General features: G+C 31.3%; 7 protein-coding genes across 7 annotated transcripts, besides 2 other annotated features; 4 read left to right on the forward strand and 3 right to left on the reverse strand.

Moving 5' to 3' along the window:
- Window positions 1-113: 113 nt before the first annotated feature.
- On the reverse strand, window positions 114-1037 carry TVAGG3_0365870 (protein serine/threonine kinase protein; the record flags this gene model as incomplete). Its single annotated transcript, XM_001324040.1, has 1 exon — window positions 114-1037. One exon carries the CDS (start codon window positions 1035-1037, stop codon window positions 114-116), a length of 924 nt encoding a protein of 307 aa, XP_001324075.1.
- Window positions 1038-2770: 1733 nt separating this feature from the next.
- On the forward strand, window positions 2771-3543 carry TVAGG3_0365880 (uncharacterized protein; the record flags this gene model as incomplete). Its single annotated transcript, XM_001324041.2, has 1 exon — window positions 2798-3178. One exon carries the CDS (start codon window positions 2798-2800, stop codon window positions 3176-3178), a length of 381 nt encoding a protein of 126 aa, XP_001324076.1.
- A 2154-nt stretch (window positions 3544-5697) lies between these two features.
- Window positions 5698-7294: a mobile genetic element.
- Window positions 7295-7709: 415 nt separating this feature from the next.
- On the forward strand, window positions 7710-8509 carry TVAGG3_0365900 (E2F TDP 2 family; the record flags this gene model as incomplete). Its single annotated transcript, XM_001324042.1, has 1 exon — window positions 7730-8497. One exon carries the CDS (start codon window positions 7730-7732, stop codon window positions 8495-8497), a length of 768 nt encoding a protein of 255 aa, XP_001324077.1.
- A 403-nt stretch (window positions 8510-8912) lies between these two features.
- Window positions 8913-9712: a mobile genetic element.
- Window positions 9713-9837: 125 nt separating this feature from the next.
- Window positions 9838-11408, reverse strand: TVAGG3_0365920 (Clan SC, family S28, unassigned serine peptidase with dipeptidyl-peptidase protein; the record flags this gene model as incomplete). Its single annotated transcript, XM_001324043.1, has 1 exon — window positions 9872-11401. One exon carries the CDS (start codon window positions 11399-11401, stop codon window positions 9872-9874), a length of 1530 nt encoding a protein of 509 aa, XP_001324078.1.
- Window positions 11409-12357: 949 nt separating this feature from the next.
- On the forward strand, window positions 12358-13627 carry TVAGG3_0365930 (PKc DYRK domain-containing protein; the record flags this gene model as incomplete). The annotated part of the gene is made up of 1 exon (XM_001324044.1): window positions 12376-13620. The coding sequence occupies one exon, from the start codon at window positions 12376-12378 to the stop codon at window positions 13618-13620; it is 1245 nt and encodes a 414-aa protein (XP_001324079.1).
- Window positions 13628-13711: 84 nt separating this feature from the next.
- Window positions 13712-14386, reverse strand: TVAGG3_0365940 (galactose-binding domain-like family; the record flags this gene model as incomplete). Its single annotated transcript, XM_001324045.1, has 1 exon — window positions 13712-14386. The coding sequence occupies one exon, from the start codon at window positions 14384-14386 to the stop codon at window positions 13712-13714; it is 675 nt and encodes a 224-aa protein (XP_001324080.1).
- Window positions 14387-14744: 358 nt separating this feature from the next.
- On the forward strand, window positions 14745-16288 carry TVAGG3_0365950 (protein polyglutamylation; the record flags this gene model as incomplete). Its single annotated transcript, XM_001324046.2, has 1 exon — window positions 14840-16252. One exon carries the CDS (start codon window positions 14840-14842, stop codon window positions 16250-16252), a length of 1413 nt encoding a protein of 470 aa, XP_001324081.1.
- Window positions 16289-16346: the final 58 nt, after the last annotated feature.

Below are 16346 nucleotides of genomic sequence, written 5' to 3' on the forward strand. Positions count from 1 at the left end.
TAGTATGGTTTTAAAAAATACTACTAATACAAAATTTGAAAAAAACTATAAACTTTATAATATTTATATAAAAACATACATGATATTAACAAAATTTTCATTAGAAAGTTCTATTAAAGCTTTGGGAGCTTGCAGATATCAAGGATTTTGGGAATAGATATCCTGGAATGTCTTCTAATATCCATGGCATTGGATTTCATGCTTCCAATAAGGGTTTTATTCTTCGTGATAGGCATAAACTTCCTTGCTTTGATCTCGAATTGTTGGAAATAAGGCATCTTGAGTAGTTCATCAGCTGTTGCCCTTGATGATATATTGCAATCGATGCATCTTGAGATAAGCATCCTAAGAAGTGGATCATCAATTATTCCATCACTATATACACCTTCGCAGATAGTTTCAATTAATTTGTAAATTGAACTATTGATAAATGGGAGTGTACCTGTTGCCAAGAAGTATATTGTAAGGCCTAACGCCCAGATATCAGCTTTCATTGGATTATACAACTGTCCTTTTAAGATCTCTGGAGCCATGAAAAGTGGAGTTCCTTTGCATTCAGCGGATCTTGGGCTCAATGAGCAGATATCTGAAAGTCCAAAGTCTGATATCTTTACTCTACCGTGCTTGTCAAGAAGAAAATTGGATGGTTTGATGTCACAATGAGCAATGCCTCGATCATGGCAAGCTTTTACAGCGCTAACAATATCGAATATGTAGCGGTGTAAGTCCTTCCTGGAAATGTACTTACTAGATCTGATAACTGCCTGAAGGTCTGTCTTACAAAATTCCATTAAAATGTAGATATAAGAGCCAAACTCAAAATAGTCGTATATTCTGATAACTCTTATATCATCAAGGTGCTTAATGCACTCGATCTCCTCAATCTTGAACTTGTCCTTGAGAATTCTCTTAAGAGCGAATCTTTCGTTGTACTTATTAGAGAAGACATCAAAGATAGTTCCATAGTTACCATGGCTAATTTGCTCCTTTACTTCGATTTGTTGTGTCAGCAGGAACTCAATCTCTTTTGGTAGCATGACGTTCTATAAAAATGATAATTTTCAAAAGGTTCTCAAAAGAACATTAAGATCATTTTGCTGTATTCCTTAAAGGGAATAATATTTTCTGGATTTTTGTATTTGCATTGCAAATAATCCATTCAATTTTTAAGACCAATTTTTGAATAAAGCTCGAGAGCAACTCAAGAAATGAACTGTATGAGCTTTTAAATGCACTTTTTGTTCATTAACTGTTTATCCTGCTATTTAAGATTTTTCAATTTTTGTATACTTCGAATAGTGAATTGAATGTTAAAAAAATGAGCAAAGACTAACTTTTTATTATGAAATATAGTTTAACTGTATATGTTAAGCATATTTAGATTTTTGTTAGTGATATTTTGGCTCTCAATTTGGCCAGCTTTTGAAAGGAATTGATATCACTATTTTTTATGAAATAGTAAAATATATTATGCAACATCATTAAGTTGATATATTTATGTTGATTATTCAAGGCGCCGTTACAAAACAGTTTCATTCAAAACTACCTCTGTCCAAGAACCCCTTTCAAAAATATATAGATATTTGCATTACCTTAATGCTTAAATAATTCAGATATATTTAATAAATTAAAATTGAAAAGGTTCTCTCAATGTCGTTTGATTTCAAAAACATTGCTATATTTCATTCAAAATTATAAACTAGCTATTAGAAAAATAGGATACAGTTTAAGAAGATGTATCTTTTAAATGCATATTTTGAATAAATTTTAATTGTGCAACTCAATTTTGAGCAGCAATGAAAATTTTCGAATTTTCAACATTTATTCCTGAATGAGTGCATCGTGAATATGCACGAAAAATTTTTGTGCGTTTCAGAAAAATCAGCATACCGATATTCATTGAAAGTAAACATAAATTAAATAGAGAACTTCAAGTATATATTGCTACGAAGGATGTCCTGAAGTATTTTGAGAAACCTGTTAAAAATTATTTTTCCCAAAATAGTTATTTTGGCTCAACATTTGGGTTTGTAGCCACAGCACTCTATCTTCGCTAATGACTGAATAATCAATGAATCACCATATCACCGCCGTAAAATTGAAATTAATTACTGACCAAAAAAAGGAATAAATATTATATCCTGTAATGATGTAATATGTCAATGCTGATATCCAAACCTGTAAGCAAATTAATACCAAATTTGAATGTCTTTTGCCAATCCAATGCAAATAAATAGTAAAAAATCATATTTTCATAATCTATATCTTTATTAAAACGTATTACATTTTTTCATATGTTGAAAACTTCTTTCCAAATTTTGAATTCGCTCCAGAAAGAGAAAACTACTTTATAATTCAATGTTTGTCATGCCAAGTTGTTTTTTCATGTTCTCATATTGAAAAACACTTATTGGTCAATATATCAAATCGCGAAATTCAATTGGTTTCATTTTAATAATATCATATTGAATTTAGTGTTAATTCGCCTTCAAAATATGTTTGTGTTAAAATTATGGCAATATTTCAAGTAAAATATCAAATGTTGAATCAATTTTTTTCAAATAAAGGTGTTTCTTTGCTTCGTATGAAATTTCATGATCTACTAAGGTAAGGTAGCTGATATCTACATGAAATACTAACTTGGATAAAAATGCAAAGACAATTGAATGAAAATTTAAAACATAAAATAAGATTTTAATAAAATACTGCCTATTTGATAATGGTAAAATCTTGCCGATATCGATCAAAATCAAAATTTGGATAAATTGTCAGAAAATATAAAATCAAAAAAAAAAGAATGACAGAAGAAAATCCCAAGATAGACGTTCTTTCCATTCATGAAACCGTCTCGGAATTCATCGGTGTAAGGCAGATTCTTTGCAAGTTCAAAACTGCTCTTTGCCCAGATCGCTGTGGCCATTGTGCTGATGTTTACACATTCAAGGTGTTAGAATATACAAAATACGAGAAACCAGGTGAGTATGGAGATGATCAGCAGAAGGAGCTCCATATCAATACAAAAGAGCATGTCTTTGGACAAGATCCAAGCATTTTGGAGAAATGCAAGCACCTCGAAGAAGGAAAGAAGTATAGAGTTTGCTACAAGCATCTCTATGTTGATGATGGCTCAAATGCTCGCCCTGAAAGGCCATTTACCGAAATATCACCAATAAATTAAAATTTTTCCTTGTATTTTGAACAGTAATGAATAAATAACATCTTAATTTACGAAACATAGAACTTTTCGAAAATTCATATGATCAACTACTTCAAAATACCTCATTTTTTCAATAGCTATTTATGGGCTTTGATCCTCCGCATAATTCTCTACTGCAATTGATCTTTTGCATATAATTAATAATAATATGTGATTATAACTATCGTTTAATATAATTATTAAATTAAATTTTTTTCATAAAACCAAATAAGATGTTTTTTATAATCCAATGATAGAGCAAGAAGAATTGTAAGCATTATAGCAATATCTTTCTCTAAATTACATATATAAATCAAATGATTTTCATACAAAGAACGATGATTGAGAATGTCTGCTATATTTCATAAGTTATGGTCAAATTTTGAAAAATATAGTGATTGTTGCAGCCAATCCAGAGTTATGGTGAGACTTATTTCCTCATTGAAAAAAAAATGTATTCACACATGTCAATTGGAATTCTATCTTGGCATGTATTTCATGAACATTTACCAGTTTCAGAAAGTCATAAATAATCACTATGTTATATGATAGATTGCGGTCCTAAGGAACATAGTGCTTTGATCCATTTGGTCAAAATAACACCTTTTCAAAAAATGTTTGAAAAAAAAAATTCAAAACTTTTTTATTTTGAAGGCTGTTCTTTAAAACTGAACTTTGTTTGAGCATGAACACTAAGTTATCAATATTTTTATCATTTTTGGGCATTGTAGCATGTATTGTATAAGATATGACATTGAACAGATTGTTTATTTGCGATTGAACTGCTTTAAAATAAGTTAAGGAGTAATTTTGAAATATAGAACGTAAAATCAATTTTGCATGAAATTATTGTGATTAACAGACTTCTAATGGTTGAATTGGAGAATAGGAATTCAAACGAACATTTTTTATTTCTTTCGAGAGTTATCAGGAACGAGGAATGAATATGCAATGAAGTAAAAGTCTTTAAAGACATGAAAGATTTTTAAATCTAAGACATACAAATGGTGATAGAGATATAAAAAATTTTTTTGGTATTGTTAGCTAACACGTCATGTCTTCCCGGATGATTCAAGACTACATCCAGCTATTCTCAAACTTTCATTGCGCTCCACTTTCAGATGATGAAAATACTATTTGTTCAATATAATGCATGATTGTGTGAAAAGTTGTTTAAATTCTGGAGAAGAGATAATGAATGAAACGATAGAAAAGGAACGAAGTGATTAAAAGAAATGCTACAAACCCGACGTATGCTACATCATGATTGGCGATTTGATTTCATTGTATGTTTTGAGCATCGAAGAATTAGAAACATGTCCGTTGATTCTATCAAATTCTGAAAATTTTTGAATATGCAACGGAAGAAAAATTGAACAAATTTGCAGAATCATAAATGATGCAAGATACATATGGAAAATATTTGGTTTTGTATAAAATTTTATTTTCATTAATAAAACAACGGTAATTTATTAATGAGGCAAATCATTTTCAGATTCTTTTGTAGAATGATGAACCATAGCATAAATGGTGTTCATAAAATATAAGATGAAAGAACAATGGTATGATATATTAATGTCCAAATGTAGGAGCGGATTTAGGAAAAATTACGATATCAGAACAACGGTAGTGAAATTTATACGCCAATAAACATCCTAAAGTGTAAGCTAATGAATTTCAATATGAAAAAGAAAAATCAATAGGAAAAATTTCGAGAAATTTTTTGATTGTAAATAAAAAGTAGCAAATTATAAATGAAACGTTTCCATTATATAGTTGAAATTTTAAAAACTTATTTATGCATGTCTCCATTATCGAACAGAATAATTTTTACAAAAAAACTTCGATATCAAAGTATTTTTCGCATCTTATAATTATTCATTGATATGTCAATATTGATATTTATGTATCATTCTTTAAAAATGGAGTTCAAAATTTGTGTCTAAAAGTGACAATCCAATGGAAAATCCCTCTGAATTTTGGTTCTTTTTTCATGGATAATTTTTTTTTCTCGACAAAAGAAATCTTGCCAGTAATACCTAATTAATGATACTAGCATATGTTTAAAAATTAAATTCAGTTATCAACCGCAAATTCTGAGGACAAATTGTGAGAGTATTGAAAATATAGAAAACAATAAAAGATGCCAGTGGTAAAAGGTGATACATTTCGGGCAAGATAATTTCGAAACTATAGATTTTTTTCAATGAGATAACTTCTAGAAAAGTGAGATGGAGATAGGAGAAAACCAGGTGAGATGATGAGTTTGAAATATTGCTGAGTATGAATAGATGCGAAATTAAGTAACTACAGAAATCAAATCAATAGGATTTGAAAAGAATTGTTTGAAGATCCTAGTAATTTTTAAAAATATTTAGTGGAATATGCAGTACAACATATGATTAATAATATTCATACGGGAAAAATTATCCAAAATATTGACCAAACATATTGATGTTTTTTGTAAATTGCCCGATTTTAAAAAAATGCATATTGCAATATAACAAAGGTACATTCACTAGGCGATAACAGTAAAATGGGATGAAAATAGGATAAATAGCATCCCTATATAGTGCCTAACAATATTTATACGGGCCAAAAAAAATTTGGCTCGAGATTTGGCGAGTTATAAAACTTATAAAATTGAGAGGGATTTTTATTTTTGAATTTTTTTTGGAAAGTTAAAATTGCGATTAAAAATCGATTTCCAGGAGAACTAAGCATCTCATCATATATTTAAATCGATAAAAATATTAAATAATAGTTGAATAGTATAACAACGTGAAATTATGGCTGAATCTACAGAAAAAATGAACATATTTGACATTTTTGAAAATTCATACGTTAGATGGTGACAGACTCATAAACTATACTTTAGCTAAGATTGATATATGGTTTCAACAACACATGGTTAAAATCGTAAAAATATTTTAGATTTCAAAAAGATATATATGGTAATATAATGGAACAAAGTCAACAAATAGCATGTTAAATATGTTATAATTAACTTTTTATTAGATCCAATAGTAGATATCGAATGGTTTCCAGCTTTATGGTTAAATATTTTCTTTTTGAGCTTCTCTTTAACTGTTGTATTAAGGTTGTAAATTTTTGATGCTAGAAACTATGGAATCTTCTTTGCTGCTGCATTTTTCTTGAGAGTTCTTGCAATTTCGAATACATCTGCGCATTGTATGAAATGGGGGCTTTAAAATATCTTGAATCATAATAGGACTGCTTCTCCAAAGGAATGCTTATTTGTAAATCAGAGAGTTTCAAAATTGAGAGCAAGATTATCATCATAACTTTCGATTTTGCTGCGAAAAAGGAAGACAAGTAATTAACAAATCATTTACTGTTGTTCATCAAAAGAAGAAAACTTTGATAACAACTAATGATGATAAAATCAAGCTATCTTTTAATATTTTAAATTGATAAGACATTCAAAATATTTGAATGGTTTAAAATATTTTCTTTTAATTTCTATAAGATATTATCATGATTATATAATAAAATTTAAATTTTTATTCAAAAAGGCAATATTTCAAACTTTTAATTTCAAAAATCTTAATTCTGCAATAAGTGTATTTAATTGTAGCAAATTTAATGATCCTTCGTCATGCTTAGCAATTTGGAACTCATAAATTAATGATTTCTTCAAGTAAAATTCTGCATTATTTCAAAAGTCAATAATTCTCTAGTAACTTTTCTTCAAACCCTAACCATTATATTATATGTATAATGGAGAATAATTGCAAAGAAAGATAGCCGAATTTACTGGGTAGTTCTTGTGATGCGAAATAATTGCAAATTAACACCTAGTTTTAACAGCATCAATCTCTTTTTGCTCTCATTTAAATGCATTCGCACACTTTAATTTTGAAATATAAGAGTTTTGGAAATTATCAAATTTATCTGCTCAAATACTATAGATCTTCATAAGTGTTAATAGAATCATTAGCCTTACATATAGTGTTTAATATAATGATGCACATTATACTGGGATTCATTCCTTATTCATCTAGTTATTATAAGATTTACAACCCCATGAAAATTTAAAATTTTGTCAAAAATAGTGAATGTACCTTTAATATAACAAATACTAGTGATATTAGTGATCTGAATTTGATAAGCTCCAAAACGATGAGTTATATTCAATTCCCTGAAAACGATTCAGAAATGTCTGGCCAGTGATTCTTTCTAAAGATTTTTAGATATATTCTTATTTATTGGAAATAAATATGAAATATTGAAATTTATAGGTTCCGCTAAACGACAAATCAAAATCATGATATTTAGATATTGGATGATATTTTAAATACTCATTAAGATTTAGATGGATGACTCTTTTGGAGTTTGGAGAATCTCTCTGAATTGGATTGTTTTTGAATTGTCTCAATTTGAGATGTGTGGTTCGAATAAATTGAATGTGAATAAAAAATAGCGGCTCTCAATTTCTGAAAACCGATGAAAACCACTTTTACTCTCGCAAAATTCTGAGGGTAGAAATCAAGAGAATCATTTTTCAAACTGATGAGTTACTTATGCTACTACCCCCAAGTTCAAATCAACCAACTTCCTGTCCCAATAACATTCCCTAAGGGTGTTGATTCCTTTAGAGCCTCCATCATCATGTTCGTCGAGACATTAGAAATGGAACCAAAGCAAAACTACACAATATCCCAGCTCTGCACACGCTTTGCATTCCAGAGAAGAAGATTTTATGACGTAGTCAACGTTTTGGAAGCCGCCGGATGCTGCCAGAAAACGAACTTTGACTGTTTCACATGGTTAGGCTTAGCCAATGTTAAGCCCCACTTGGCCCAGTTAATCAGAGACCACGAATTAACCACTTCCAAGAATGACATGGAAGAATTATTCCCAACGAGCGAATCCATTACTATTGCCAATCTTGCTTATCAGTTCTTGTTAGCCTTCCTTGCCCTTGACAAGAAGCTCCTTGATATTAAGCAGATAGCCCTCTTCCTCTCCAGAAACAATTCCCGTTTCAAAACAACATTATGCAAGCTCTATCAGATCTCTCATATATTAGAAGTTGTTGGCATCATTGAGAAGACCATCACACCAGGCGAAGTCTTGCTCGCTGAGAGATTCTTCCCCGACAAGCCAAGTCAGAATCATGTCTTCATGGATGTCGGAATGCTCTTAAACGGAACTAAGAAGCAAACTGCTTCCGAAGTTTATGCCGATAGATGGAATGCTTTCACAAAAGTTCATGAATTGCCACAGCCAATGGTCTTACCAATCCTGTCCCCGATTACTTCCCCAATTAGTGTTTAAACTGTTTGTATATATTATATAATTATTCCCCTTTTTTGGCATAGTATGTAATTAATTCAGTTTGATAATACAATTCAGTTATATTTTCAGAATTATTTGAACAAAAATTAGTTTAGTTTTGAAGTACTGGTGCTACCGGATTATATTTCATTGCAAAATCAAACTGTAAAAATAACTTCTCAATTTTAACCTAATTGAAAAATATGATACACTGTATGAGAAAATACGAAATAATTTTTTACATAAAAAAAATTCAAGCCAAATTGCCGATATTGTCTTCTCAAATTTTTGTATAGTTTACAGGAACCCATAACTTCACATTTTTTGAATTTGTATCATAAATGTAATCCTTATAATATGTCTTACCAAAATTTATCCGTAATTTCTCATCTTCTCAAAAACTCACTTTAAATAAGAGTAGGGGTAATTTTAGCTAAAAGTGACACCCCTGTAAAAAGTGACACACTCATGAAGGGTGTGATTACCAATCGGTAATTTCGACAGTTTAGAATTTAAAATTTTTTATGGAACTGTTGCGAGTTTCATAAAGAATTTAAGGAATATAAGCAAAGATTTGAATCAAAATCTTAGACCTAAGCCGATCGCTTCGCTCGCGGCTTCCGCGAATTACAGATCAGCAAAGATTTGAATCAAAATCTTCGAACTAAGCCGATCGCTTCGCTCGCGGCTTTCTTTATTATTTTAAATTTGCATATTTCCATCAAAAGTTCATAAGGTAAAAAATTTCGTTTATTTTTACTAAGAAAAAAAAAGTTTTTGATAATAAATTTATTTTATTACGAAAAAGTAGCAATAATCGTAAAAGGGTATTGATAGGCTTGCTAAAGTAACTAATTTTAGCTGTCAAATACTTTTGTATTTTGAAGTAAATTAGTATAAATTTGTTTTTACTTTTATTTCGAAAAAGTAACAATAATCGTAAAAGGGTATTGATAGGCTTGCTAAAGTAACTAATTTTAGCTGTCAAATACTTTTGTATTTTGAAGTAAATTAGTATAAATTTGATATTATTTTAACTCCCTTTGAAAACCTCAATTTTCCATACAGAGGGAACGGGAATAGCATCCAATATTCCCTGAGAATGGTTGCGCATTCTCAGTTCCCTCTATATTTCGAACGAAGCTCTCATCGGTCTTTTTTTTTAATACTAAACGTTTTTTTTCCTGTCACTTTTAGCTAAAATTTGGGTTTGCCCTTTAAATAATCGTAATCTGGGCAAAATGATGGATAAATAATAATATACACATCACCACCTGTTGATTACTAATACTAATTTTTCGATAAAATAAATGTTGAAATAGGAAATTTTTAAACAACCGCATAAAGCTATATAAATAAGTGCATTCGAATCTATTATGGCATCATTTTTTCTTTTGTAAATACAATCCATGCTCCGACACCAGCAGCACCTAAAATGAAAGTTGGAAGGACAATCAAGAACGTAATGAAAGCGTCGAAACGGACGATCATATCTTTATCATTCTTCTCGCAATTATAACCATGAAAACCGGGCTTGCAAACGCAAGTATGAAGTAAACAATGTCCATTTTCTGAATTACAATTCTTTGCGCAGTAACCGTGCATCCAATTCGAAATCTTTTGCATAATAAGTGGTTTCATCAAATTCAAATCATCGCCATCAGTAATTGCCGCTGGTCTCATATCGCATGAAATTCCATTATGTGCGATATAGTAGTGCAATTTCTGGATGGAATAGTCTGTAATTCCTACAGTGAGGTTAACAAACGGGTCTAAGTCACAGGAAGTATAAATAGAATTTGTTGTTTTAATATTCGAAGCTCCGTACAAATCTCTCGACATAATGTTTATAGATTTCTTACTTATATCGATATTGAACATATTCATGCAAACTTCTTGGTAATAATCTGTATCTAAATCTGAAGGGAGGAAAAATCCAGTTACATTGAATAAACCGATCTCATTACATTGCATGAATAATTTACTCTTCTGGCTTTGTGTTTTCCAGGTTTTAATCATTGGATCCATTTGGTTTGGAGAATAATTTTTTGTTTTCTTCCAATTTTTGACATAAGTAATAAGAGAATCAACCTTGCTTTCACTTGTGTTCAAGCTACGACAGTATTTACCAAGCATATCTTGGTTTTCTGTCAGTAAATAATAATAAAAATCTTGTAAAACGTATATAGCACTTCCAAAGTTCCTAGATTCATCAACTCCGATATTTGTAATGAAATCATTGTATTCTTTAGAAGAATTTTGGTAATTGGATATGATATCGAAGAGATTTAATGAATTGTTAAAACAAACAGGGTCTCTGCGATTAATTTGTGTACCTAAAAAGAAGTCGAGCTCGAAAGCTGTCTTTTTGAAATTAAGAATCGGTGATGATATCCATGAAAAGTTGACAAGTGAAGAATATTTAAGTTTGAATATGGAACCAATGGTGCCCATCAAGCCAGCACCAACAACAGTAATGGATTGATTGCCTGAGCATGGTTTCCATGATATGCTTCGTGCAATATTAGCGAGATCTTCAACACATTGATCAATAGTTAAAAATTTGTTTATTTTACTATCATATGGATCAAGTGTAGAGTCACCAAAGAATCTCTGTTGAACAACGATTAAAATTGCTTTTGAATAATTTGCGAGCTCGAAAACTGGTAATTTATCGATTTCTTCTGTCTCTACGTTAATTGTATGTCCTAAGTATAGAATTACATTCGAAGTTGTGCTATTTTCTGGCCAAAATTTATCGATAATTGTATAATTCTGATAAAATGTTTCATTTGTAGAACCAAAATGATCTAAAGGCTGTTCAATAGTTACAATAGAACATTCTGGAGGAAGGCAAGTTTTTATGTTCAATGAAACACTGAGAGAAAAAAGAAACAAAAGCATAATTTTGATTTCTGCCAAATATAAAACTCATCCGATTATTAAGGTTAGTAGTGTACTATGTGCAAATAGCAAGATTCAATCAAATACAATTGTAGGATCTCAATAGATTTGATGACCTCATTTTCATCAACTCTAATTGAGCCGTGAAACCTATGGCAATGATACATACTCTTCTTACAGAAGCGTACCCTTTGTGTTCCAATGTTTCCTGTTTCATATTATTTCCCATTGTTTCGTTACAACTCATGAACCCACTAACTTTCTGAAGTCATAGAATAGCATGTGCGAAATAATATCGCAGGCTTGTCCTAAAACTGTAAAAATCTTCAATTATGATATCCGTAATAAATCTTTCGAAACAGAGTGCCTCATTACCTGTGATCTATCAGAATATTACTTCAAATACTTACATGGTGATTTGCAGATTTCGGTCTTTGCGGAAAATTTAATCGAAATAAAATCGATAATCGATTATACATGGCAACGACACACGGATATTTCTAGTAAAACTTTCAAAATTACTATTTTACATATCCTTTTTTGAATTACATAGTCATTTTTCAGGTCTTATTGAGCTATTTTAATAAAAACTCAATTATTTCCAATTAATCTAATGGATTCATCGATTCTGTATCTAAAATATGTGTTATTCTATGATTTGGTTTTCCAAAAAATTCAGAAAATTATGTTTTTATTAGCAATTTCATAGTTTTGATTATCATTTTTTGATTTTTGAATTTTTTTTGGAAATTATCGATAACAATATTGTTCTGCATGATATTTGGAATCATTTTCCAGTGTTAATGAAATTCAGAGTCCATCGACAATTCAATAGGTGTATTGAAATTTTACAATGAATATTTAAGGAAATATTGTTTATAAAGTTATTTTAACAATATTTTTTTGTCGTGTAAGAAAATTTTCCTAAGTTTTCTGAATTTTACAAATCGGATTTCTGAAGATTCTCTGCGTGGATGAGGAAGCTGCATAAAATAGTAGTCCCAAACAAAGCTCCAGTTGTTCTGTATCTTCAAAAATCAGATGTTCAGTTCCACTTACCCAAACTCATCAACAACTCTCCAAAACCAACCTCAGAATCTCAATCACCAAAAACATTGTCAATACATGATTTCCAGGGACCTGTTAAGCCAAGTTACTTCGCATCGACCTACAAAGACTATCTTACTCCTTATGAAAAGTCAGAGATCCATAAATTCCTCCAAATCTATTATGTCAGACAGACAATTCCGGCCGGTAACAATACCCCTAAGAAGGGTGCCAAGTTCTTTCCATTTCAAGCTGATGAACATATAGCCTACAGATACCAACAGCTCCAAATTTTAGGTCAAGGCAGTTTTGGCTCTGTCATCAAGTGTTTAGACCATAAAACTCACCAAACAGTTGCCATCAAGGTGATCAAAGATTCAAAGAAAACCCATAAACAAATGGTCCTTGAACTTGACATTCTAAAACATCTCCAATTGAATGGTGAGAATCATCACATACTCCACTACATTGATGTTTTTCAATTCAGAAGCTTCTTTTGCATTGTCATGGAACTTCTTGGCCAAAATTTACATTCAGTTTTGTCAGATAATGGCCACAAGAGTTTAGCATTACCAATGATCAAAACCATAGCATACCAACTCGGAAACGCCATCCAATACATGCATGAATCAAACATTATCCACTGTGATATCAAACCTGACAATGTTTTGTTTTCCCAGGTCCGAAAAACATCGCTTAGAGTGATCGATTTCGGATGCAGCTGTTGGGTTGGCAAAACAATGTATGAATACATTCAATCTCGATTTTATAGAGCTCCTGAAGTAATTTTGAACCTTAAGTATTCAACAGGTATCGATGTTTGGAGCTATGGATGCGTTCTTTTCGAGATCGCGAATGGAAGACCACTATTTATGCCAGATAATGAAGAAGAACTCTTCCATATGATGATTGAAGCTCTTGGATCACCTCCTGACTACTTAGTTGCAAAGGCTGGAAAGTATTGTGACTTCCTTGGCCCATATAAAAAGATTGAACCTTATCAGAACAAAAAGACAGGAAAGTTGTACTTCCCATTGGCTTTACCATTCGAAAAAAGGATAACCCACATGAGTGAAAGCTATATAGATGTAATTAAAGCTTGTTTAACTTGGGATCACGAAAAACGTCCAAGTATGGCAGAAATCCTTAAAATGCCATACTTCCAAGAGTAATTTATATTTGTTTTTTGAATAAATTTGTTTGTTTTTTGATTTTTATTAAAAATAAAAAATAATTTTTTTTTACCGCTGTCAAACTATGAATTTAATGGTTTCTGACCTTTCCAATAATACTGATTTCTTCATCATTCATATCATCTAAAGCATCGAAAGCCATAGGGTCTCCTTTTTCAGAAACACCGTAGAATTCGAGTCTGTTGAGTATCATGCAATGTTTGCAGCCCTTGTATGGCTCTTCTTGTACAAGACGGACGTATTTGTAAGGCTTTGTCTTCGGGAAGTCGTAGTGGGCGTTCGAGCAATATTCGATTGAGACATCCTTCTCAACACGATGTAAAACATCCCATGTGACGTTGTCGTTGGAGCCACGAAGAGAGAATGTATACAATGAGCAGCAGCAATCGTACATATAAGTGTTATCATCAAGGCAGCATGCTCCGTAATAGCAGCATCCAGCACGGAGGGAATAACCAACTAATGATGTTCTGTATTGTCCAAAATCATATTGGATCCACGGAGGATGATCGCGATCTGGGGCAACGTTGGAGCACCAATCATACTTAGCAATGCTATTATCTGTTGAAACTGTTATGTTCGGATATGTTGGGTTGCATTTAGAATTGTAATATTGGCCAATTGAGCCACTAGCTGAGATTTTGAGATTGGAATAGATTTCTTTATCTTGGAGGACACTATCTTTACGTGGTTCAAATGGCTTTATCTGCAAAAGTAACATTGGAAATAAGAAAACTCCAGTCATTTTGTGTTCGAAAAACTTGACAACTTCAGATTTTAAGATAGAGAATTGGTGTGCTAACTAGTGAATAAGAAAATAGATATTGCACCTGGTGCATGACTCTTTGATGTGATAGTTCTGCTTTGATTTGCATATTTTTCACGTATTGAATTGAATTGATATAGCGTAATCCATTTGATACATGAGCACTAGATTTTATGTAGGGATGTAGACTTAAAAAACTGAGTAACAGGCGTCTATATAGTGAAATTAATCAAATTTATTCTGTCTAAGTTGATTACAAAATAAGATCAGGAGATTTTAATTCCATGACTAGAAAATATGATTTAAACAGTTAGATCGATGTTACTTCAATTATTTAGATAATTTATTAAAATTTTATGAAACTATTTGATTATTCCAAAGTAGTATGGCTTTACTGAGGGAGTCCTTTGATTTTGTTTTCATTTTTTTACAATGCTTCTCGATTCAATTTCTTCATCAATTGAATACCTTCATGTTCCTTATGTTGGTGAAGAAATTGAAATGCCAGCTGTTAAACTCAAGTTTAACAAACATGAAGTAATGACAGAGTTAACAAGAGAAGCTTTAGGTTTATGCGGATTAAAAGAAACGAAAGATCAAAAACAAGCAGTATTAGTTTGGGGGAAACAGTTCGATATTACAGAATATTCATCATTTGGCCCTTGGCAAAAAGTTAACCACTTTGCTGGTGCATATTTAATCGGAAGAAAAGACAATTTTCACAAATACATGATGTCATTCAAAAAGAAAGAACCAGAATTAGGAAAATTTTACCCATCTTCTTATCTTTTACCAGATCAAGCAGAAGATTTAAGCAAAATATGGAAGAAACACAAGCTTTGGATTAAGAAACCATCAGCCTCATCAAGAGGTCGAGGAATTAAAGTCATTTCATCAGAAAATAAGCCTCCGAAAAAATCTGGATTAGTTCAAGTTTATATCGAGAAACCATTCCTTATCACAGGGCGAAAGTTTGATATTAGAATGTATATTTTAATACCATCCGTCAATCCCCTTAAAATCTACGTTCATTCCAATGGAATGGCGAGATTTTGTTCTCAAAAGTACAAAATGGATGATCCTACAGATCTGCACTCCCATTTAACGAATTTCTCTATTAACAAAAACGATTCCAACTTCATTAGATGCTCAGGAGAAGAATCTGTTGAAGATTCGAAGTGGACACTTCAATTTTTCCACAAATATCTCAAAGAAAACGGATATGATGCTGATAAAATCTTTGATTCATTGTACCAAACAGCTACGAAGACGTTTTTGATCGGAATGACCGCAGTTCGAGATAAACACATCAGATATGTTTATCATCGCAATGTTTCTTCTGAATTGTATGGTATTGATATCATATTAGATGAAAACCTTAATCCCCATGTCATGGAAGTGAACATTTCCCCATCAATGAAAGGATCTGATTCCAAATTAGACCATGACTTGAAATTACCTGTTATGCTTGACACTCTAAGGCTTTTTAAGATATATCAGACCTCATCTGACGTAGTTACAGAGTTCGAAAAGGCTGTTCGTCAAAGTGTCAGCAATGAAAGATTAAATTCAGTGATGAAAGGCCAAGATCCATGGGAAAAACCAGTTATCTCTGATATACAGACTGTTAAAGAGTTTCTGTATGAACAGGCCAATGCAGGAGGATACAGATTGATGTATCCAACGAAAGAAACAGTTGAAGAATACAAATCATGTTTAGAAAACATGCATTATAATGATATTGTTTTATTAAACTGGGTTAAAATGAATGACGAAAGGAAAGAGAAAGTTCTTGCTGCAAATATCAAGAAATACAAGAAATTCTTATCCCAATTCCAAAAATAATCATTAATAAATTGTTTGTAATTTTTACGATTTTTTAAAAATATATAGCTTGAATTTGTCCAAAAGTTTGATGGTGTTAGTTTGCTAGTGTCTT

The sequence above is a fragment of the Trichomonas vaginalis genome, chromosome V (assembly GCF_026262505.1).
Source record: "Trichomonas vaginalis G3 chromosome V, whole genome shotgun sequence".
NCBI classification, from domain to species: domain Eukaryota; phylum Parabasalia; order Trichomonadida; family Trichomonadidae; genus Trichomonas; species Trichomonas vaginalis.